Source organism: Varroa destructor, unplaced genomic scaffold (genome assembly GCF_002443255.2).
Source record: "Varroa destructor unplaced genomic scaffold, Vdes_3.0 BEIS01000007.1, whole genome shotgun sequence".
NCBI classification, from domain to species: domain Eukaryota; kingdom Metazoa; phylum Arthropoda; class Arachnida; order Mesostigmata; family Varroidae; genus Varroa; species Varroa destructor.
This window is the reverse complement of record NW_019211460.1, coordinates 37,657,985-37,683,104: the sequence shown is the minus strand read 5'-3', so window position 1 is coordinate 37,683,104 and position 25,120 is coordinate 37,657,985. Positions and strand designations below refer to the sequence as shown.

The following is a 25,120-nucleotide window of genomic DNA, read 5'->3' as shown; positions in this document are numbered from 1 at the left end:
AAGCATCTTGATGGTGAATATGTACGGAAATAGAGTGAGCCATAACTCTTTTTTCGGACCTTCGTTTCACACAGTTTACATTGTCCTATTCGAGGACCTATTCTAAGGATGAAACTTTTTTTTTAGATCTCCGGAAGCTTATCAATGATGGCATTTGCGTGCAAAGGCAGTCACAACAGACTCGAAATAGGCTGTCCAGTGAAAAAACTACTAGAGAGACGCAGCGCCACCCTAACGATAAAACGGTACAAACACTGAAAAGTGTTAGTACGTTGTCAATAATTAACCTATAGTCCTATAATACATTCGTCTTTTATAACAAGCGTTAGTGCGTAAGTACTCATGTTCCTCTTCTTCACAGCTTCGACAAGGTTACGTCCAATCGCCAATTTAGCGGTGTCTTAAAATAGACACGTTTAGCGAATTCCGCCATATTGGCTGAATGATTACGTTATAGGTTGTTTCGTGTACCATTTAATAATATAACAAAAGCCGCCTTTGAGACGCTCAAAGAAAAACATATATATATATTAGTCTCGTTAATCATGGAATGAAACTTGTATGTGCAAGAAGTTACTAACGAATAGAAAAATGAAAAATGGTATTGCCTTGTGATATGCTTGTTGAACATTTGAGTAGGTTGTTATCTGCTCACTGTAACTTACTAATTTATGGCTTACTGTATATCTATTAGCATAAGAAGTTGAAAGCACAATCATCAAATGAATACATACAAATTCAAGATTTATTCTTTTTAGCGTATTGTACACATCAAATGATAGAGATAGAATGTAATTCAATGGGGAAGAAATATTCTGTAAGTTAAATGCAAACGATTAAAAAGTGAAATTGTCACACGGCAGTTATTTTACAGCCAAAGCCCTCTAGCCTTCTGTAGGACCTTATTAACAACGTTGTAATCGATCCAAGATATTCTCTCCAATAGCTTGCCCTCAATGGGAATACTCGTCGAAAATGTAACGTCTGTGAACTCGTGTCCGTTCCATTGCACGAACTCATTCTGCCAGCGATGATCGAAGTTGCTCATAATTAAGTATAGCGAATCTTTAGTTGATACCACGTCCAATATAGTTCGGTTTTCTACCTTCAATTTTGCTTCCTCCCACGGTATCCATGTGGCGGAGTTTTCATCGAGCATGTAAAAATCCTTACAGAAATTGCGGCCAATCGTTCGGGGAATTGCTAGCAGCTTTCCGTTAAAATGATGATAAATGTACGAGTTGTTAATGTATGGAAGGACAGGTATCGATTTATAGGAGAGCAATAAATGGGCTCCTGTAATTGGGCATAGGTTGAAAGCGAAGACTGAATTTGCTATAACTTCTCCCGTGAGAGTCTTGAAATTTCCAACGACAAACAAACGCGATTTACCCTGGACCGAGTCCTCAAAGATATAGTCTAGATATGTAATGCTCAGCGGCCATATATCTCCAAAAGGCTGAAAACGTTGAGTTAGGTCGTTCCAAATGTGGATTTGTTGTTCGATTTCATTGGCCTCCGTAAATAAGGCCATTATTGTATTTTCGGAAAAGCACAGTCGGCTGGATTGCGTTGAGAGGATTTCTTCCTGAAATGGTTTTAGGGAGCGGTCACTCGGTGATCGGGCAGCCCCGTTAGTGTACAAATCTTCAATTTCGAAGATACGCAGTTCATCCTGTGTGTGGTAAAGAAACTTCCCGTGTTTATCAACAACAGCAAAGCTCTTTAACGAGGGCGCTTTCTCGTTAAATTCAGGACAAAACACTCTGGACCAGCCAAATCCGTCAAAGCTGTACAGCTTGTTAGAGAAGATGCGAAACACGCATGTCTTCGACGGCATACAGTTGATACTTTTTGTCGAGCCGAGTCTCGTTGAGTTCATGAGCGGGTCGACGATGTCGTCGCCATCCAATGTGTCTGAGTCCACACTCTTTTCCTCTAACGTCATGAGCAGGTCCCCAATGGCGCTGGTCACATCATCGTCATCAACGTAATACTTGAGAATATTGCATACTACCAGAGAGGCATCGACGCCGATTGACTCAATATTTTGCTCAGTAAAAACACTCTTCAGATCGGCACAAATGAAATTCACTATAGGCCCTTTTAAATAGTCTATCATCAGGAAGTCTGCCGCATACAGAAGCTCCAGCGCACTTGCGTTGTCAAATTGCACCGTTCCGCTGTAGATATAATCAAGCAGGGCCGAGATTACTCTGTTCGAGAAGGGCAGCTCCACCTTGGCGGCTTTGGAGTCAACGAAGTTCGATGACAAAAGTGCGTCGAAGTAGGGACACGCGGCAGCCGCAATCAGCTTGTGGGCAGAGAATGCCTCTTTACTGTCACAGCTGTGTATTCGCAAATCACAACTCGGATGTGAGTCGAGACGGCGTTTGTTAAACATACGAAGGAGCTTCCTTCCATGATTGTAATCGACGATCCGCATCTTTGTGGAAACCTTATTCGGCATTCCTGATTGTACACTATTGACAATTGACTGTCGAGAATAGGGTGTAGCTTCGAAACACGTTATGTTCTGTGTCAACGTGCTACAAACATCGCTGCTATAGGGACGCTGCCATGGCAGTCCGTCAAGTGGGGGAAGGTAAAGGCTTGAGCGAGTTTAAAACTAACCTATTGCGTCGACTAGGCCCTTGCAGCGTCGATGTTTCAGGTACTGCGACTCGGTGCTATGCTCCTTCGTCTAGAGACCCGTTTGCCGTAAGGCCGATGCATGGCGCCGCTGCAAGTCAACCGATCATTATTAATATACGACAGTCGCCATAGCGTACAACGGCGTTAGCGGACACTCTCGTATCTCGTACGCATACGAAGTGTGCCATAGGTAGAGCTATCATAGCTTGGGCAGATGCTGCACTCAAGTCCAGTTAGTCACCGCCAGATGTGATGTCGGCTCTAAGGAATAAATAGACTCGCCAAGCGCCTACAGAGTCAGCGGCGCTGCCTCAGGCGCATCATCGTACGTTACGAAGCGTTCCCCTGACACGCTACTACGGTACCATACGAGGCCTAACACACTACAAACAGCAGTGTTCTAGTCGGTGATGTTTTATGCCATAGCGTGTAGCTTTACTTCAGAAATGTTGAAACCTATAATATTAGACAACTTTCAACTAACCTGAAGATGTTTGTCTTGGAACACCTACCTGCATAACACAACCTAGACCTTACAATTTAATTTCTTTTTATTCGGGTGAGTTTATGGCCACGAAAAGGTATGCTGTTTTACAACTGCAGGCTCCGAAAGGCGTAAGGATAGCGACTATGGGACGGCCTTACTAGTTGATTAATACTACCGCAGTTATTGGGATCGACTTTAGAATGACATATCCAGCAGCATAATTTTTAATAGTACCATTCTTAATATTTTAGCGGTGAATTATTATAATTAGCTTAGACTAGAAAATCGGCGAAACGCTGTTGAAATAAGCGAATTGTTTGGTGGGCGTGTTTGTTGTTGTCATTATTACTACTGTTTATTTGAGACATGCGGTTTGTTTGTTATTGAAGATAAAAATTATATTTTAAAGCTTTTTTTATTCAAGTGATTATTATTGTTTTATTTTTGCATGTCTATACTTATATGACGACGTATCATGAACGCGAAGATAATAACTGATACACTAGTTACCGTCATTCTAACGACTAAACAGATCTGTGCTGACACGCTCATAAAGTAGGTATACTGCACGGCAGGTGTTGCTTCCATGAGTATTACTCTATCACTTATCCATGAAGTATATGATACAAAACAGCGGCAAGGCATACGGATTCGCGGATAAAATTAGCGGTGTTCTAGCGTCACCAGAAATATATATGTACAAGATGCCGGGTGAGATACGTGTATATTTAGTCCGTGCGCGAATATTTCCTACTTGCTCCGGCTTCCACTATCACTTCATGCTAGCCATAACGGTAGTAGGATCGTAGGACTTTCCGCCTTGTTATTGTTGAGAATATGTGCCAGCTGGTGGAGTGAGACGCGCACGAGAACGTTGGCTACGACGGTGACGGCGGTGGATCGCGCAGGCGTTCCACTGATTGCTAGTTGGCTGTGTCGTAACTGTGGCACGCTGCCTGGCGTCGCTGAGGCGACCAGAGAGCGTTGCCTCGCTACTGTTTTACTCTGTGAGAGTCATTGTCATGGCGTGTTACGTTCATCGTTGTTGTTGTTACTGCTGGGAAAGCGCTTAAACAAAATACGGTTAGCTCATTATGTCCTTCTTCTGGCGGCTGGTATCCACAGGGTTCGTTTCTGCGCTGGCTGTGCGATCGCCTGTGCGCGCTTCTCAAACGCGACGGTATCTCATCTCGCACTCAACCTTCCAACCAAGATAAGTTTAATGCTATTTATTCAAGTACTATAATCCAAAGTCATGCTTCCCCATTGTTAACAGTGGAAAACAAATGAGTCGAGCACGTATATGGAATGAAATACTATCACAAAATAAATAATTGAACTTCACTATTGTTTGTGGCGTCGCAGGAAATAATAACAGTGCGTATGTCTCATCAAAAGTAAAATCGTTCACCTTTGAATATATCAACATTTCTAATAGGTTAGCGTCTTATAAAGCAATTTACCCAACGAGTCGTTGATGGCTGTCGCTCATTTATGTTTCATACCAAATTTCGACTATTCTCTCAACAGACTATCGACATATAGAAGCAGCCGCGTCAGTCTGGTAGAATTCAGTATCATTAACTCTTGTGGTATTAGACATAAATCAATATTTACGTTACGTTCACGGGACATGTTCCTATAATGCCAAAATAGTTTCATTGATCTTGAAACACGAATGAGATTAGCCCATATAGATCATAGCGACAATTTGTCCTACTAAAAAAACTACACAAATCTGATAACATACAATTAGTTGTATCTTTACATTACATTTTTTTCCAAACAATAACGTTATAGCTCCTATCACTTAGCGAGCTGTTCCGTGGTGCTACCGGCTTATTCAAACAACATATGTAAACAATGATAATAGCAGACTGACTCCATTATTTATAACTTTCGAATTTGAGAAAGAGATGCGCATGGTTGTGGTACAGCGGGTGCGAGTACCACAGTCGAAAGCGTGTACTATAATCGTGTAGCGCGAGATTCAAATATGTGTTACAGTTAACGGTGTGAGAAAAGAAACCGAATTTAATTAAAATGAATGAATCTAAAGTAATTCAATAATACACATATATTTTTTGCGGTCGTGTATCCGTTCGAGAATTTCAATCCTGCTATGTGTGCAACGTGCGTGCGCCACATTATTTACATTTACCAGTATCGTTCAACGCATGCTCACTGTTGAAAAAAAGTTTGCAGATCAAAGAAGCGATATTTTCAAATCGACCGTAAACGGCACCTCTAGGACATGAAGACAATGTCCTTAGTTTTGCTTAGATACGATAGATACGAACTCATCAAGAACATTCCGAATTCAAATACCCCGCTATGTATACATATTTTTCAGTTTGTAGAAATGTTGTCTAGATTGTGTCAAGCGTGCAAACACTCTTTCCATTTTACTTTTTGCCTATATTTGAAAACAGAAATAGCCCTATGTTCCCATATATGCCAATAAATTGTCGGGACAAGCTAGTACTTATGCGTCTATGAGAGAAAAATCATTTAACATTCGCTAGTTTGATCCTGACATGTTTATCCATATAAAACTTTCAGACTGCAGCATTTATTAATGCCCCGTATATAGTCGAGTGAGTTACTAACTTGTACACTTATTACGATTGCGGTCTCATTTAAGCTCGGATAAATTCAGATGAAGATGCACTGAAAATGAAGAGCACAAAAGAAATAAGGTGCCTAGAGAGTGTTAATTATCAATCTATTTACTTAACATTCTTGTCACGTAGTGTCGAACAAATGTCTGTTGTAAATATATACATATGTCAAGAGACCTTTACCTCGTATATATATATATATATATATATACGAGGTATATATATAAAGTGAAAAAGATAGTTCGAGTATGATAGAGTAAGAACTGTTTTAGAGCCTTAAACTCAATTATTATTATTATTATTATTATTATTATTATTATTATTATTAGATTTAATCGCACATTGATAGCTAAGAATTTCTAAGCCAGAATGAAAAGTGACAGTTTTACATATATATGCAGCTACATGCATATACATATTTGGCCGCGACGTATCTCTCACAAACAGACTCTAAGGAAACTGTTCTTTGGTACAGGGCAAAGGTACGAAGCTTGTGATTGTACCATAAATGGAAAATAACATGTTTGTTATATTGGTTCGCTTTGCTACACACGCATCGTCGTCGTCGTTCACACCACTTGCTCCTTGAAATTTCGGAGTTCTGACATTTGCAGATCACGAACGCGTCATTGTACGAGGGCATTGCAGAAAGCGTTTTCTCAGCCCATTGGTAAATAGAGGAATAGCGAAACATGGGCCTGTTCCGGTAGAAGGTCAGAATAGACATGAGGCAAGACGCTTCTAAGCGATTTACGGGGTTGAGGACTGGCTTAAGTGCTTCCCGATCATTTCGACTCGTAACCGGCTATCGGCGACTTCTTTGAAAAGCAGACCGGTTAAAACTTGCCGTACTTGAAACCTAGAAAATCACGACTAGCAGATATTTAAGCAGGACTGACAACAGTAACCCGTACCCAATACTGTGCGAGAGGACCGACACCAGTCGGCAAGTTTAGCATCGACAGATGTTTAATACAGATCTTCCTTAATATTCGTAATAAGGTACAGCCAGCCCTTGACTCTCTCTGTATATTTTTAATATGTATGTATGTATGTCTGCCCTATGCCATTTCGCAATAGTTGTAAATATTGACCTCTTCTATACACGAACAATCCCAGGTATTCGTTGGTGGATGATGCGATTACGATTAGGATTGACCGTGTATAAGCATCATCCGCCGATTGTTTTTTTTTTGTTTAGTAATAAGGCAAATAAGAATTTGTAAAATTTGGCATCTAAATTGATCGGGCTATTCTATCGAAGTGGAGTGTCGAGTATCTTAGCTTTACGCGTGTGGTTTCTATTCACCCAGTTTCAGTTAATTTAGTGTAATAGTATCGTTCGTCTCTTGTAGTCGCTTTAATAAGGATACATATATCATCAGCGAACTGCATTATATCCTTACAAAACTCATGGAGGTCATTTATGTACATGAGAACGACAGTATATCCCGTGACGAAATCCTGGGGGGCTTCCCGTTTGTCATTTTGACAAGAGCCTGTTTCAACAGGCGTTTTATCACACGTTCTTTGCTAGCTAAATATGAGTCGGTAGGTAAGCTTTATAATTGAGTTCTCTAGATTGACAAAACGGTAGTCTGCTGATTCGCAGCTTCATGTTAACACTATCAAATTCGTTTATCTGATCCAAACGAAAATCATAAAAACTTTCCTTTTGTTTTTCGTTGTTTGGCCAAAAGCGTCCCTAAGCACTATCATCGCACTCTTTGTATTTCGGCCTACCCTGCCTGAATTGATGTTAATGCTTGCTAACAATTCTGTTTCTCTGTTTGATAATTTAGGACTTCACCAGCAGTTCGCTAAAGACAAAAGGAGCGGCCGTTGGTCGAGGGTTGTCCGGAGTTCAATCTCCACGTTTGTGCATAGGAATAGCTATACCTCAAATGCCCTTCTCGGCGCTGAATTTGTACAGGTATTATAGAAAGGAAGTAAAGATATTGTCGTTTTATTATATGAATCGGTTCGGTGAACAGGTGGTAACCTGCTGCTAAATAAACTTAATTTAATCATAGGTAAAAGGCGCCCTGCTTCTTGTTTCCAAGCGATAGGTAAGGACTTTAACACCATCGACTCCTCAATTTTGTGCAGCATTTTTGTCGGCATTAACAAAATACATGTAATTTAGGTCTAGCATTTATTTGTTATTTTATAGCTAAGCATTTCCAGCTTGGATGTCGTTAACTTTGATTTAGGTAGTTAATTTTATAATCAGTTTACTATGTTCGCATGATGAATATAATTTTGATAATTGGGCTGAGCTATGTTCTTGGATCCTCTCGATGGTTTGGGCTAGGCTGGGAGTAACCCAGTTTTTTTTCCTTCTAAGAAGATAGCTTTTTCTTTATATTTTACACTTAGAATAACTAAATGTTTTTCGCATGGCACTGATGATAATGCCACCGCCTCATTAGTTTGTTTGGGTTTTTTCCAAATACGTTTTCATTTCGGTTTACATTTTGTCTTCGTGCTTCTAAAAGTAAACGGTAAACGGCTGATAAGCGGTCTTCTTTTTTTCTTGACTTAATTTTTAAAAAATATGATCAAGTCACGTACGATTTTTATTTAAATCCTTGAATCGCTGTTGTACTCGAATATACATTAATATTTGCGTTACATGAATAATATAATATTACAAAGATATTTATGTTAGTACCTTCTATAATCAACTTATTTTAACAACTACCCTGGGTGTTTACAAAATTCTTGGCAACAAAGTTAAAGCTTCACAAATTCAAAGTTTTTCTACTTTTAATCCCGATTCTGACCCCCCGGCCTCTTATGCTTGAAATGGGGGATTTCTTGTGACGTGACGTGATTGATCGTGTTAGCTTCTAATTCCTCTCCAATAGTTTTGCAGTTCACTTATTTTTCTTTTAAATATATACTTAGTTAGGGAATTATTATACATTATAAGCAATGACAATGTTTGTTGAAGTCATTTCAAAAACCACCAAATTTTAGCTCGTCCCCCTTAGAATGGCAGCTACTCAAAAGTGACTCAAGCACCCAAACTTATGTTATAATCCAGAAATAAAACATTTCGTCTACTACTTCAAGTAGCCTGGCTTTAGACGGACCGCAAAACTGCGGCGGTATTACATCAATGAATGTGAAATGATAGCTCATGCTATTTTGCCTTAGCTTTGAAAGCCATCAGCGTATAACACGCTTCATTGAACACTTGCGACCTATAATAGGTCGATGAAAATCAAATTCGATGAACTTTAAATTATTTGTATATTTTGTGAACTTTGATAATAAGGTGTTTACCGTCAGAATATTACTTCTAGGCCATGTTTGTTAATATTCTATTTGGTGCTGGGGCAGATCTCATGGTCAATATTATGCTTTCTACATTATTCAGCTATCAGGGTTATTTTTGTTTTCGGGCCAACCCCTGCACGAATAAACCATACCTGCGATAAAGCGATACTGCATGTGGCATTAACGGTTCGTATCTGGAGGGATGAACAAAAAAATTAGACAGTGGAGTTTCCAGTAACACGCGAACTGCCTGAGAAAGCGGTCAACGCTGAAATCCAACCCCGTTCCGTTTCCTAACGGCTCTCCGAGCTGATCGTCCATCCGGGCTGTTTGGGCGCCAGACCCAGTGATCCGGCAAAGAACGCACAACCACTTTGATAGGTGTCTCTACCGAAGTAGTAACGCCTATTCGGGAATGCGGAAGACTTCGTATGATGCGAATAGAAGCGCATGACGAAGTCTTGGAGATATTCTAAGGTTTCGTGTGGGAGGCCTAGGGGGTATTTTGGCTGGTACGAATATTCATTTTGTTGGAACCTAACAATATATGGACGTCTTCAAAAGGTCTGATGTCCTAGCTTCTGTTGCTGGGTGTACCTTACGATCTTCTGTATAAGGATATATATTCATATTATATGGAGTGTGCTTTAATAGTTAGTCCTGAATGGGATAAAATTTGAATTACGAAGTGCCTGTTTGAGGTGTCTCCAGATGTGCACTTCGACACTTTTCTTACGAAAGGCATAAATCTGCCAATGCGATTGGACATAAGAGCATAATATATAAAATTCAATATTTCAAGTAGATTTAGAAGAAGATATATTGGGTACGGAAGTACTGCAGGGTCCGGTCGGACGTTATTTTGGTGTATTTCAGAACGCATGTTGCCAATTAAGATAAGCTAGACATATAGTAAATATATACATATATAGCATACATGTACGATCCAAGTAATGTTTCTATATTTAATCTTTTCACAAAACTACGAAGCCTGGTTCCAAGGATTTACAATCAATGAAATATACCATTATTCAAATAAATGAGAAAAATGATAATAAATCTGGTTACTAAAGTGTGATTAAGGACACGAAGCTCCGGCTAAGTGGTATACTGTTCTCTTCAGAGATGCTTGTTTGCCAGATTAAAACAGCCTTTATTAATTAATCCTGGTTGTTAGCAAGCATATTATCTAGTCTAGAAAAATAGAGTTCAACAATCAGATGTTGCTAAGCTTCAGTGTACATAGGTTCTATGATTATTCGCTCCTTTCTCTGTTCACACCCCCCGCGCGTATGTGCGAGGTTATTGAACCAGATCGCTTGATGGGAGCAAACAGTTCCACCGCGAAATTTTCGTCATACGAACGAAACACCGGTGCAGACGGCTTGCGGAGTCTCGTTGAATGGCTCGTCGCTTTTTTGTTCCATCTGCGGCAGTCGATATCTTCTACAGACGACGTATTCGATTTCTGGAGTGACAGAAGAAGAGCTCACCGGTGGATAGAGAATCGGTAAGTAGGAGGTTGCAGGGGATCAACAATAGCCGGGATCTGATCGGGTGGGGTTCGTTCAACCTTTCCAGATGCGGATGGAGCCTCCAGTCTGACGATGACCTCTGATGTAGTAACAGTGAATCAATATATAGCGCGAACCCGCAAAGCGAAATGTTTCGATGCCCATTCTGTGTGGAAGTTGGGAAGTCGTCATTCTCTATTACAGTGCCTTCTGCAGCATAATAGTCCTTCCCCTGTGAAATCCCAGTTCCTTTTTCATGTGTTGATTAGGCCCAGTGGTAACTTTTTCGGACTATCGGTCTCTTTTTCGAACCTCTGCAACACATTTATCGATAGTAGGATGGTGCCGATATAGGATACCGTCTCAGAAAAGAGAGCTATGAGCTCAGCTGGCTTAACCTACCAGCAAGCGGAAGACAACAGGGGAATAAGCAAACGTAATGATACCACCGCCAATGGACGGGACCGGGCCATGGATATTAGCGGCGGAAGTCGGACAGAAAAACAATTCTAAAGGAACAAACGCTGCGTGTACATGCAGGACACAAATATGAGTAATGATAGCGGACCAACGCTATGCTCAAGGAAATAAAGCGAATTTCCCTATTTCATAATCGTGCCAAAACTTTCACTTCGAATTGTTCTAGTCTTCGCCGAAAACAGCTCGTTTCGGTTGACGTGTTCGTCTCGATTTGTAACGTCTTGTAACTCAGACAGGTAGAAAGACATAGGCCCACCGACTGGTAGAAATGAATCTGTTACTACACAATTCGTAATATTCTCTTCCGCCAGATGATGACATCTTTTAGACAGAAACATTCTACTTTTTTACGCTAATCATATATAATTTGAGGTAATTTCTTACACAGGCAATGCTGCGCCGACTAGCCTTTCTCTTCTTTATTTTATATAGTGTTTGCCGCGAAATGTACAGATAATAGGTGAATGATAGCTCAACGATAAATATATGGTACCCAACGTAAATCCATGAACTCAGAAACATTACCTAACTTCTTTAAAAGGCCAATATGTAATTCTTATTTACAGGCTCACCTGGTTCTACATTCAGGTATTCATTGCGGCAGTGGGGGATTTCTGCAGCTGTACCTAAAATTTTTTTTTCTATTAACTACTTCGATTTGACAATATTAACTTTTACCTTGTTTCACGTTTACTACGTAAATATGAATATTTTATAGGGACGCTATGTATTGTACTCTTAGATATCCAACTAAGCCTCTGGCTACCGTCGAAACAACTTATCTAGAAAAAATAGTTAACCTAGCAATATTGCGCTGTTTTCTTACATAATGCTTTGTATGTTAAGGTGGGGGGAGTGGGCTGGTCTGGGGAACATGACCAATTTATTAACAAAGCGCTTAGTTATTTGTGTAGCTGATTTTGTGTAGAAGAAGCTATTACTCGTTAAGGGAAGGCTGCCAGTTCAGCTACTGTTGTAACATCCGGCATCCAGATGAACGTTTTTGACCGGAAACCTTAAGCTTTGCTGCACGTTAGTAGGGGTCTCGCATTGGTCAGCCACAGACACAAGCCGTATGTCGTAATCCTTATCTGGAACTATTTTTTTTATAATATGTAGCCCGATAGAGCTTGCCTTAGCATACCTGTCAAGGACAGAAAGCAATTTAAAGGTAGCCAAAACTTTTCTAAGCGTTGCTATCAGAATAATTCGCGTACACTATATTAAGTACGGTTGGACGTATAGTTTATTGGTACAGCATTGTATTGGCTATAGGGCTAAATGGACCGAGATTGAACGCTGTCGTTGAATACGACCGGTTCCACGGGAAAAGAAACGACATGCCAGTGTCCCTGTTGAAGACGCGACTCTTTTATGGTCGAAATGTGATTAATGCTATTTACTGCATTTCAGAGAGAGAGAGAGAGAGAGAGAGAATAATTAAAACCTGTATCATTTGCTGATCTAGCCACACGAAGTGAGGTTGTACGAATCAGAGGTGGAGTTACCTGGATCGTCAATGACTTCATGGGTGGAATCATTCAACAAAACTGAAGGGAGAATGTTCTTTTGAAGATGGCTTGTGATTATCTCGCTCCAAAAGCCGATGCCCTGTAACCATTTGCTGCCAAAGGCAAAGCTTATGATTGGTCTATCGAAAGGTTCTACTGCGCAGTGTGAAATCAGATGTTAAATGGCTTTAATGGTGGTACATCCATGAATCGTATCGTTGTTGACAACAGTAACAATATGTGCACTGTTCTTTAAAACTAACTTAATTACTTTGAAGCTTTTACAACAAACGTGGTTTTGGTACATACAATTGACGCCATGTGGTGCGTTTACCGACAACCAAGCTTTGCCCGAATTACGCGCTACACGAATAAAGATCGTCAGATCTTTTCTCTGAAACAATCACGTGTTAACAACCATATACCGAGTTCGAAAATACGATGCCTTAGCCCAAGTTGATATCTACTATTTTTCAAATCTATTTTTACTAAGCTAAGTTGAGCTTCAGGGCCACTAAGTTCTTTCAATTTTTCTACAAATAACTACTAGCATTGACTGTATCCGATTGCATATATGTCTGAAATGCAGTGGCTCATAGAGGCCCACCGCATCTCGGCCTATGCAACTTCCGCAGGCTCGGGTGAGGTGGTTTCGGCAGCTCAAACGCCCCTTTTTAAATGTGTTGCTATAGTAACCATAACTAAATAGCATTCTGCCACGCTGGTTCAAATACCAACGTTGGCAAAAGTAATTAAATTATATTAATAATAAAAAAAAATAAGGAACGAAGAAAAAACAATGAGTTGAGGAAGATAAGGAATTATCGTTGAGCTTACTAGCTGCTTGTATGGCCGCTGTGTCGTTTTATAAGGCTGTTGGAAAAGCTCTAGATAGGTCTAGCAGGACCTACTGTTAAATTCCAGACGGAGGCGAGTGCTGGATGCTATACCTAAAATTAGATGATTCCGCAGGTTTGTTTATACAGAATATATAAATTACAGTGCTAAAAAGTAAACAACAAAAAGATCGCCAGGGTGATGTTGTAACCTAGAACAAAGAAAATCACCGCCACGAAAAGTAACCTCTTTTTTGTCTACCTTTAAAAATGTAATTTTAAGATATTAAAAATTGTTATTACCTACCAATTGACTAGTTTTTTGGCTTTTTTATCGTTCAACTGAGGTCTCATGAGATGCACCTAGCAGTTCAATATAGCCTATTTTTCTAATAATAAAGCTTGAATAAGGAAAAAAGAGTTAATTATAGAAATCGTGTTATTAGTTATAGAAACCTGCGCGCGTTTCGAAATTCTTTTCGACAGTTTTCCAAAGTCAAAAGTCAACGTGCCTTTACTAGAAAAGACTCCTGATCTGCATTTTGTCTTATTTCTAACATGGGATATATTTGAAAAGGACCGCTACACCTGTGACCAGTCTATGATAGTACAGTTTCAACAAACCACAGACGAAAATTACCCAGCCACCGATACAACACGCATCCTCTGACCCGACCACCCGTAACGGTATAACGATAGGAAGAATCGTTTAAGGCTAGCGGAGGCGGCATATTTCTATGAGATCAGATGCATACTTGGGCGGGATGTAGACTCAAAAGAGGCATAGAACAACATTCGACACTGCTGCTTCTACCTGACTAAACTGTTGAAACATATGTCCCATTCAGAACGCTATAGGTCGCTCTAGCAAAAAAGTGAGCGTAATAGCGTAACCTCTGGAATATCTCCAAAGGTTGAGAATGATGGATGAGGCAAATTTTGATACATCTTCTTTGGTTTCATCGCTTTACGTGTCTCGATTGAGCATAGAGGGATTTGCAGCATGATGATAGTGAGAAGTGTATAAGGGTCATCCCGCTTGCCTCCTTTGAGTTACGTCATATAGATACGGTGGTCGAGCGCGTAAGGCAAACTGGCACTACCGCAAAGTATTTATGGGCAACGGAGGCCAAATTGATCTAGTATATAAGAGTTCTCGAAGTACTCTCCGTGTATAATCATTATATTCTAGTGACCCCATACATATACCATACGCTAGACGAGTGACATGGTCAACGAAACGGCGCGCTAATCTTCAAATAGCCACTTTGCAGCTTTCGTTCAATTCTTAAATATGGAAACTGATAAACATAGTTCGGCTAAAGAAGAAGTTTATTAGCGAGTATCATTCGCTGTGTTGATCTTATCGAATCAATGACTTAATGATTACTACTCAACCAGTGTCTAAGGATAATCTTTAGTATAGTCTAGAAGTGTATTTGTTGAAAGATTACACGTTTGAAAAGACAGTCAAAGCGATCTTCTCTGAATTCGTATACGGAAGACTGCAGGTATCCTGCCACGTTAAACACTAAATTATATTCATTAAAGTACTTACTTACCTCTTGAATGATGTGCTGTTTTCTCGAGATATAAGGTATAATAAGCTCTTTGAAATGAATTTCATCGTATTCTTTAATCCGAACTAATAAATTTGTCCCAGACAATAAACATGGGAAAAAATATTTAGACATTTATTTTAACCCATAACTCTTCGGTTAACTGTTCTTCATAAGGAAAAATGCAGGACCTGTGTTCTATATTCATATTCAATCAAGTCTTGTACTGCGCTTCTTTCTAGAAGAAGTTTATTAAGGCTCATTATTGGGTAACAAATAGATAATGTAACGTTATTATTATCACGTAAGTATCGTACAACACAGATCGAAGTCCATATCGGAGTATCCAGACCTAGATTGACCTGGGTTTTGTTGAGATCAGCAAATGGTAACTAACTGAATTTGCCCTCCCTCATACAACGGTGCAGGCGGCGCGACAGCAAGGGCGTCCATTGCCGCTGTCCGATAAAAGCTAGGACAAACTTCTGTCAGGAAAATACATACAAGATTCCGGAGATCGCCCCTGAGCGGGTGCTTTGAAAAGTGGGACACCGCCTTTTTCGAATGAAGGGTAACTCGCTTTTCCCTTTCCTACAGCCCGATGGCCGTCAGCCCAGCTCAGAACTACACCTCCAAACCTATCTACCGCTTCAAACCTGAACTACTACCTTTGCCTGGCTGCTTTAGAAGGAAATAGCTCCATCGGGAAAGGGTCTTCTTTAATGGATACTCAGATTTACCTGATGAGAGTAAGGGTTAAAGGGTCACGGTAAAGAGCCTCGTACTAGCGCTATTCACTGGAACGTCTGCTGAACTCTATATCAGAAACTCCTTGACTCAACCATACATAGAATATGAAATTTTTCGTTTTATAAAGAAGATTCTCTGTCCTATGATAAGGATTCCGACAAAAAATAGGAACAGAATCTGTAATGGCATCTATATTGATTAAACTTAATTGTGTGTAAGAGAAATCAGTTTCTTCTTATTACTCGCACAGCGTACTTATTACGTTCCAGCAAACTAACTATTATTCACTCATACCTGAACCTATAGCCTTAAAGTTAGCAAACTTGAGCTCAGCAGATCCTCCAGGAACTTAACACTGGAATTGTCATTGATGCATTTTGTAGATGGCATTCTAATATATCGTTAAATACTACAAACGCTCCCTAAAATAAATATCTTGGTAGGCTATAATTTAATTTGCCTAACTGTAAAGAAAGGCCCTTTTAGGCAACATTTTTCGACTTTTGCATGTGTCGTATATACCTAGTTCTAAAATATACATGTTGAATCGTTAAATATGAGACACATTAATCATGCATGTATCAGGCACTATTTTATTACCAGCGTATTTTCTGTGCTATGGATGCAGTTGTTTTCTTTAAAGTCTAAGGCAGTCCGTTCACCTAAATTGTTAGCAGACAAATTACGATTAATTATAGGAAAATCAGGAGGTCTAGGGGATCTACGAATCTGAGCGTTATCTTGAAACTACGTCGGCGGAACCATGTAAACCTAGGGCTCGTTGACGATCTGCATACTGCCAAAAGTACCCCAAACCGTTGGTTTAAGGAATTACAGAAAGCGAAAACGGGTCTCGTGGAAGAACCTCTACGGAGGTCAACAACAGAATGTTGAGAGCGGTCATCGAGGTCATAATTTACTTCAAAAGGCACGAACATTAGCACTCATTTTTGGTATATATATATAGCAATATATAACGAAACCGGTCAAACAGATAAGGCAAACATAAATTGGGTAGACGGTTAACGCATGATTTGGGCGACGATCAAAAGTGGGAGCCCCTGCTTTTCTCTTTCCCGCTTCACGTTTCATATTTGCGAAGCGAAATGTGTTATCTACCACGTGCCTTTAGACAGCTGCAGCTACAGCTGTATTGCCATAGGGAGAGAATGATCCAGTCTTGAATCGATAGACCACTAGATCACTAGAAGTACATATACAGTTGTCTAATGATGGCGCTATAGCTTTACGCATTCACTGCCCCCTCAACGACGGACGATATGATGATTAAGCTTCATATAGTAACACCTGGCGAACAGCTCTTTCTATGGCGCAACAATATCCAATTCTAGACATAACCGTGGAGAAGATACACAAGTTACTCAGCAGATATTGCTTTCACAGACCTTTACTCAAATTCTCAGTAGTAAAATTGTTTAAATATTAACATGTACTTCATATACTTTCTTCTTTTGTGGCTGCGGAAATAGTAAGTTATCATCATAGATGATAGTTGTGCATACGTCTGTTAGAACTAAAAGAATTGTGTTTATGAAAAAAGTTTGAGGAGGAAAGACTGTCACAGTTCTCGTGGAACGAACAACAGCCTCTTAGTTTAAAAGTGCTATCTAATTTTCAGCGCAGTAACGAGAAAAAGTCGGCACAATAATATAGGAAATATCAATCTGAGGTTGGGAGACAATCTCCGAGGTTTAGGGGTAGCTCAAACAAATTGCCAATATCGATAGGCCCCTTTACCACATATCAGTGTAATAACGACGTTGGCTTCTATCATCAGAGGCATTGGTCTTGATTTGAGTGCATCGATACATAATAGAGAAATGTAAATGTTCACTGAATCCCTAAGGAGTGTTTGATCTTTTAAAACATCTATCCCCTAGACAAGTTATCTTTCCTAGGATCTATCCTCATTACAGACAAATGTCTGCTGTCTTAAACGGATATATGACCGCCTGATTATTATGCATTATATTGCCATTAATGCGTAAACACATAGCAACTAAAGTGACTTTCCGTTGTTTTTCCCATAGAAAACAAAACTGGAAACGAGTTCATTCATCGAAGGGTTTGGAAAAGGGCGTATATTACAGTACTTTTATTCGCCATCATGATAAGAGGTCGGCTTTTCTTGAAACAAACTCACGGTCTCGATGATACAATAAAATTAATTCCGATCAACTTATGGCAAAAGCGTCAAGTAAACTTTATGCCTTCAGTCATCGTAGAGTCGAGTTCGAAAACTGCCCTCGTATGGCTGTAGACGACCTCATTATGCAAAGCTCATTAATTGCGTCACAGTCTAATTAAAACGATTTTAAGATGTTCTACTAGATTCAAGGAAAAATCCAAAGCGTTCTGTTTCTACTCTCCCATCTGGCTAAGGGCTTAAAGTAAATCTAAGTACAGACCAAAGGCCTAGGTCGAAGCAAAAAGATTGTTTTCCAAGATAAAAACACTGTAGGAACTTGGACAAGTTGTCCCACTCTGGCCAACACAACGAATAGCAAATAAAATGGAACGTCTCGTAAAAAGTCATCCAAATTTTGTCAGGTCTCCGCTGACTTTAATAGTGTGGTCCTGAGATTGACCTATATAGCGAAGGCACCTGTACCTGATTTGTCTCTTTCAGATGCTAACTCAGCTTATATATCTGTGTCAACTACCTTATTGAATAGAACTCATGTTGAGCTAATACCTGTATCTTACTCCGCTTTCAGGTCACCTTACTCAACACTGCGTTACTCGTCGTTGATAGCACTTCATCTGTTCTTGGTCAGAGCTCGTCTCTTCCTCGCCAACTCTGCCTCGCACCGCTTTTGCATTAGATTTAAAGCAGATTATCAAGTCATACACAAATTTACTTCAAATGTAAGCGTCGATTAGTGCAGAGAAAGACATTTGCTCATTTCAAAAAGCCAGTGAAAGCATTGTGTATTAGTCCTAAGGTAGCATCCGTCCTTTGTCAATGGCATCAAACGAGTAAACATTACCGCATCACCACATAGCTCACTAAGCAAATCAATTATATAACATTACTTGCTATTTTATGGTAAAGATCCAAATTTCATCCCATATAAATTAGTTCGCCGGTGACACTAGCCTTTTGTTATACTACCGTCAATTATAATTTCAATACTTGCGACAAGATCAAACTATTTGCAGAGTAGGTATCTGCCGTCAGAAATCGAGGTATATCAAGCTATCAGTTTGCCTGAGATGTTGGCATAATAATCTTGGATCCGGTACTCCGTAAGGACCCATATATGATTTTTTCCAGTTATCTAGATTTCGCAGTATGAGCTATTGTATATGATTATATAAGGACGTATGGCTTCTTGTATCTTTTAATAGATACACGTAGAACTCGGTTTCGAAGCAAAAAAGCCCTTTGAGAAGTGTAAATTTAGCATGGTGCTACGTAAAATAAGTTCCTCCTGACGCAAATCGATAGATCTCAGTGAGATGGCTTTTAGTGTGAATTTCAAAATTGTGTTGGTTTGCCCCTGTGACAGTAAAGTAAAAATTCGTGATTACTGAGCGGATTTTTGAAGTGGCTAATGGAGAAAAATTTTGAGTCACCTTTAAAGAAGAACCAAAATGAAAAAGAAAAGAAGAATATTAACAAATATTTCATGGTGGGCTACCAGGGACAGAACTAATATTGCTAATCGAGATATACCTAACAATTGCGACTCGATACATAACTATTCCTTTCAAACGAGATAAAAAAGCCCTTGAGGCTTGCTAACATCCCAAGAAAAGACTAATTACCCCAAAGAGACTATATATATATATAAGTAGCAGGTAATGATAAACATTATCTACATAGCACAAGTATAGATATATCAGTGCTTTAGAAATTTTTGTACGCGTTATAGATCCAGTTCCCTATTTTGAGTAATCAAACCGGAAGGCGCTACTATGATTATTATTAGGATACTCATGCGCAAAAGTCATTCATGACATAGTAATTGCGCTTTAGCACTGATTGTTGCACTGAAAAAGATGATGGCCAAGCATCTCTAATTAGTCTAAAGCTTTTTCTTAGCGCTAACCTCTCGATACGGCAGAAAGCACTATGCAAACTTTAATTTCTGATCATGACAGCACAAATAGAAGAACTTCAAATTATAACACGGTTTGCGCACTTTTTACCTTCATACTTAACTGTCATTTTTCGCATAAGTCAAACCTGACAAAGACCGTATCGTTTGTTTACCACATTCAATCGTTAGTCATTCAATCGATAGTTGCTCTTCAGTAAAATGTAAATTGAGAGGGTATTCTTGAAGAACAAGCGACAGGATTTCTGTTTTGGAGATACGAGGGGATTGGGATAAGGGCAAGTTTGTTTAGAAGAAGACTGTAGGATCTTTAACACGCATTTACAGTCACCAGATAATATACATATATATATATGACGATAATTATCATTACGCTCTGTTGCGGCGAGCTTTGCCAAAACAGAACTATATCGGATGACGAAAACCTACTGGGTTTCCAGTGCTGCTGCTCCTAGTTACCGTTTTAAAGGGCATTGGCCTCTATCTGGGTCGAGCCACCTCGTACTTCCGCCGTCATTGAGGTCCCTCTCGGAAGCGGCACCTTGACGCGGTAACGCATGCAAGCGTCCTTGAGATTAGCTTCAAGCTGACCTTCGCAAGCCGAAATTTATGGGCATTAGGTATTCGGAATAATTTACAGACTTCATTTTGTATAGAGTTGTCTTAGTTTTAAACAGATCGACTATAAGAATTAAAAAGGGTTGCCGACAATGTTTTTATTCAAAGCAGTAGAAGGGCCCAACATGTGTCCTTGTGTAAGCCTCTTGCTATCTTTCCTGGAAATCCTATTTCTGCTATTGCTATACACCTCTGCACTGTATCGGTAGTTATCTAATTTCGTAACCGAAGACGAGGATAGAGCAGATATCTTTATTGGATACTGTGCATTCTATTCCAAGGGTAGAGCCTTTTCCGAAAAATGCTAGCCTTAAGCCTGAAATCGTTACTCTGCCTTGTGGATGTGTAGCTGAAATAGAAATGAGAAACATGAATGAACGAAGCTGCATGATATGTACAGATTTTTCTCAATATAACTAGACGCAGACACAAGAAGCCGCGCTCCAATTTAAATATACCGTACCACAGACTGACGATTTTCCATTGGCAACGTATTTTTCCATTGTATCGTTATCGATTTTTGTTACATTGTCATAGCTAATAACTTACTATATCTACTGCTTGTGGCGCGTAATTTAAACGCTATTCAAATTTCCCAATTGTTATATATTTCGATAAAGCTAAAAGAGCTCCTTTTTATGTACGTATTGCCATTGTATTTATTTATTTGGTAACATTTGCTTGAGGAAGCACTTGGTTTTGCCTCCTATTTTCAACTAACTAACTAACTAACTAACTATCTTACATACATCCGGCTACAATTCAGGTTACTGAATGCGCGAAATACGTGTCGCCCACTGAACATGCATTTTTGGCAACCAATGGCACACTTTTAATTACAATATTTTGTAATTAGCTGTCTTTCCTACAGGACGTTTTAATTTACTGAGAGTTTCGTACATTGCTGAGCGCAGTCTATGGCTAACCACCGATAAGCCTAGGAAAATCAGGACGCTTTCCATGGCCCGTTCTTAAGTCATGTAGGTAAACGTTATGAAACATGCTTGCAACGAGAATTGTCGTTGACGTAGTAGATTCTATCAATTTTCTTTAAGAATAAAATATGATCCTGGATATCGTGGCAATCTCACCTTTAAACGTTCTTCTGGCAATTCTAGTTACAATAAGTTCGTCGGACAAGTGGTGGCCGATCATTTTCGTTTCGCTGTAAAGTTAAGAAGGATGATTGGTAGGATATAGTTGTATGACAAGCTAAAAACTGTCAAGTAAATTGAGTGCCCGAGGCGATTCGTGTACCCCATCGATGATGTCGTCGAAAGAATTGTTGTTCTTCGAAGTGATCAACGAAATTGATATTTATGCCCCTAATCATTTCATTAGCGGGTACCCCAATGCACAATTTTCTACGAACGTTCTCAAAGCTTAGTAGATACATTACATCTATACGTTGCGTCGTAGTAACAGCAATATCTTCTAGCAAAAACATCAAAAGAACAACGCGATTCTATTTTTAACTAGATTAGCTATTTTTTTTTACCGTAATACTCCTAATTTCATTACAATTAAGCCGGTATCACACTTTTTTGTCTAATCCAAATTGTGGCTCCATTGGCTTGCCGTCAACCCATTACCCTGTTACCATTAGTTCCGTTGAGATGTGATAGCTTCGATACTCTGGTACTCTTGTCTCGTCTTCCTATTACAATTGATCTGCTTCCCAGCTTCCATATCAGATCAGAGCTGAACAATTTTCTGTTTAGCTACTCAGTCGAAGAACTGTTAAAGATCCGTATTTGTTGTTGAACGCAATTTTGTAGAATTTGAAAGATCGTTCATTTTCCAGTATAAATCGTTGCCCAAATTTTTAATGGATGCCGAATAGACTGGCCAAAATGATTCGGAATCAGCAAAAAAATACCCAGTGGAGTCTACTGGGCACCCCACTCCAGGATCAAACACTGTCAGTTCTCGATGAATCGGACCAAAGTGGCCTAACACTAAGCGAACAAACCCACTCTAACACAGGCCTCCACGGTACTTTCGACAATATCATATAGGTACATCAGTACTAAAACGATGGCTGCATTATTCGGCTATTTCAACATTTCTTTGTAATCACCAGAATTTGAAATATATACAAAGTCAAAACAAACATATTTTTTCCCGGCTGGATTTCTCTTCGTGTATTCCGTAACATACAAACCAAGTTAAGTTAATGATTAGCGCAACATTAACTAAAGTTCTAGACTACGAAAAAATGCTCGAAGCAATCATTTGATTTTAAAAGCGCATTCTTTGGTGGTAATTGCGTGCCTAGAAATTCTTATTAAATTGTTTATAATCCGAAAAGTTCGGTGACAGGATTAACGTAACTGAACGTTATTACACAGTGTCTTAAATTTAAATGCTGTCATACCCAGACTTTTCCAAACCAATCACAACGATCATACTATAAAAAACTACTTTACATAGTCGAGATTTCCATGAGTGGAGATGCGTGTAAAAGGCGTGAAAGCAACACGAAATCGCTGCTGGCAGAGCTGTCCATCACGACCGACACGAATTGTTGCTGATGCCAGAAAAATAACGAGTTGTCGGCGCGTATTTACCACAATAGCCAACTGCCATGTCCACTACTTCTCGTTTGAGTTCCGCCGGCCTTCCTTTGCACTGCCTACCCCCTGGCCGACCTCGATTTGGCCAGCAGTTGCGGATTGTTGGGCTTTTCCGCTGGCATCCCACTTCGTCTCACCATCGCTGAAGGCGCTCTCGATGACGGTCGACACTGTCAGTGGTCGTAGTGGAGAAGTCGGATCAGATATAGATTCCTTCATCCTATTCTCTTTTTCCAATTTGCAGTATGCATCACCCGAAATCTGACAATGGGCAATGCCAACATGCTCTTTGTACGTCTGCATGTAATGTCACTGGGACAGCCTACTGAACAATGAATCTCGGTGTTGCTCCTTGACGGCTGCCAGCCATACTCTAGCTTCTTGGTGCTGGTCTCCTCGTCTTTCTCCTGTTACCCCTTATTGCTGACTTGCTGGCGTGTTCTTCTTCCGGCAGACAATTCTCGTTTACCTTCGCTGCGAAAAACTTACTCTTAAAGCTATTTTGCCGATTCGACCGATTCAAGGGCTTCGGCAAATTGAGATGGGGTCGTCAGTGGCGTGGTTTTTCTGCCTATATCCCCCCCCCCCCGTCCCGAGCCCTGCATCCTCACAAATGCTCGCCTCTCGAGAAGCATTCCTCTCGTAAGGCTCTACCATATCGAGGTCTCCAGACGAACTTCAGTCGGAAATCTCTCCCTTCAACGTCTTACCCTTCTCAGCTCATAGCTAACGAAAGTAATAATACAATACTGCTTGTTGCATGGTAGAATATTCCAAAATTCTATTGCTGTAGCTCACGGTCGGTCGATCGTCACCTCGTCAAATACAGTCGGTTCTCAGCAGTGCCTACAGTACTACAGACAGCAAATCACTCTGGTTCCGTTTTCCGTGTGTTGCGAACGCATGTGCGTTTGCGTATGTATGTTTGTGTGTATCTGAACGGGGAACTTCGAAGGGCCGCCGGCAGAGCCAGCAGAGAGGCAAGGGGTCCAACCAGTGTCTCAGGGGCCGGGAAAAAGGAGCAATGCCCTCGGCGGCCGGGAACTAGGTCGTCGACTTGGGAGTGAGAGCAGCTAGCTGAAAGGCCAATAGTCCTAGGCTGCTGTCGTCTCCCCTCTCTCGAACACCGGAGGCGAGCTACCACAGTCAAACTGCTGCCACTTTTTTGGACACTAAACCATTTTCTAGACTAAATCAAGGAGTAGGAGAAGGAAGAGACGTAAACCGATCTTTATGGCACTCCCCTCACGGGACGAGGCCGTTGCTAGAAGGCATGGCATTCATTAGTCCTCTATAGACAGTCTGCACAGTTTAAGTGTTATACGCGGCTACTCGTGAATGTATTTAGTAGGTTCAACATAACTACGTATATTATCGTCGTGAACAAGGCCACAGAAAGGACTAGAGCCGCAGCGAATACTTGCGACCTGTTGCTAAGCGCCTATAATCATCAAGAACTTCCCACTTCGTTCGGGATTACTTGCCGCTTGGGCGAATTATACCGCTCGTACTTTTCTGTACATATGTTCACATGTAAAATACGCGACAGACAAATTTATCGACGATAATTTGTGTCAGGAAATAATCTTATAGAAGAAGAAGATGCATATGACAAGGATATGCATTGGATGTCTTTTTGGTATTCGGGTAAATTTTAAAGGCGAGAATAAATGAAACAAATGTTTACCTCACCTACCTCCGTAAAAAACAATAAAATATAAACACGGTATATGTATATATGGTTTTGCCACACGTCGCCAAACTAGCAACCTTTGTTGTAAGTTTTGCCATGCATGCAACGAACGTTCCCAATCAAAATAATTTGCTTAAGATTTCCAATTTTTCAGGAAATTTTCGCTGCATATAAAGAAAACATGCAACTCGTAACTTGTCTAACTCTATACTTCAGTTGAATTCATTGGACCACCAAATTCTGCTGTGTAGTTTTACATCGAAGTTCTATTTCTCAATTCCGCGTGCTCCTTGCGACTCGACTGGGTTTTGACTCTGATATTTTTGTTGCCCCAGTTTCTTTAGATCAGCACTTTGCGGCCGGAACCTTCACTGACACGCAACGGGCTAATCAGAGAATCTGTGCGATGTTTACCTCTAACCGATCGGTTATTTGATCGTTCCTCGTATT

The 25,120-nt window shown here is 40.1% G+C and overlaps 2 protein-coding genes and 1 long non-coding RNA gene across 3 annotated transcripts; 1 reads left to right on the top strand and 2 right to left on the bottom strand.

Moving 5' to 3' along the window:
• Positions 1-718: 718 nt before the first annotated feature.
• Positions 719-3,221, bottom strand: LOC111254622 (uncharacterized). The gene has a single exon (XM_022815671.2). It carries the CDS (start codon positions 2,468-2,470, stop codon positions 869-871), a length of 1,602 nt encoding a protein of 533 aa, XP_022671406.1. The 5' UTR covers positions 2,471-3,221; the 3' UTR covers positions 719-868.
• A 1,828-nt stretch (positions 3,222-5,049) lies between these two features.
• LOC147754675 (uncharacterized) lies at positions 5,050-7,802 on the top strand. Its single transcript, XR_015317242.1, has 2 exons — positions 5,050-6,765; positions 7,566-7,802. It is a non-coding gene; the product is annotated as an uncharacterized LOC147754675 (long non-coding RNA).
• Positions 7,803-20,246: 12,444 nt separating this feature from the next.
• On the bottom strand, positions 20,247-23,546 carry LOC147754674 (uncharacterized). The gene is made up of 4 exons (XM_086975067.1): positions 22,831-23,546; positions 21,493-21,566; positions 20,628-20,750; positions 20,247-20,374 (listed from the first exon to the last, which is right to left on the bottom strand). The coding sequence occupies exons 1-4, from the start codon at positions 22,908-22,910 to the stop codon at positions 20,247-20,249; spliced, it is 405 nt and encodes a 134-aa protein (XP_086831193.1). The 5' UTR covers positions 22,911-23,546.
• Positions 23,547-25,120: the final 1,574 nt, after the last annotated feature.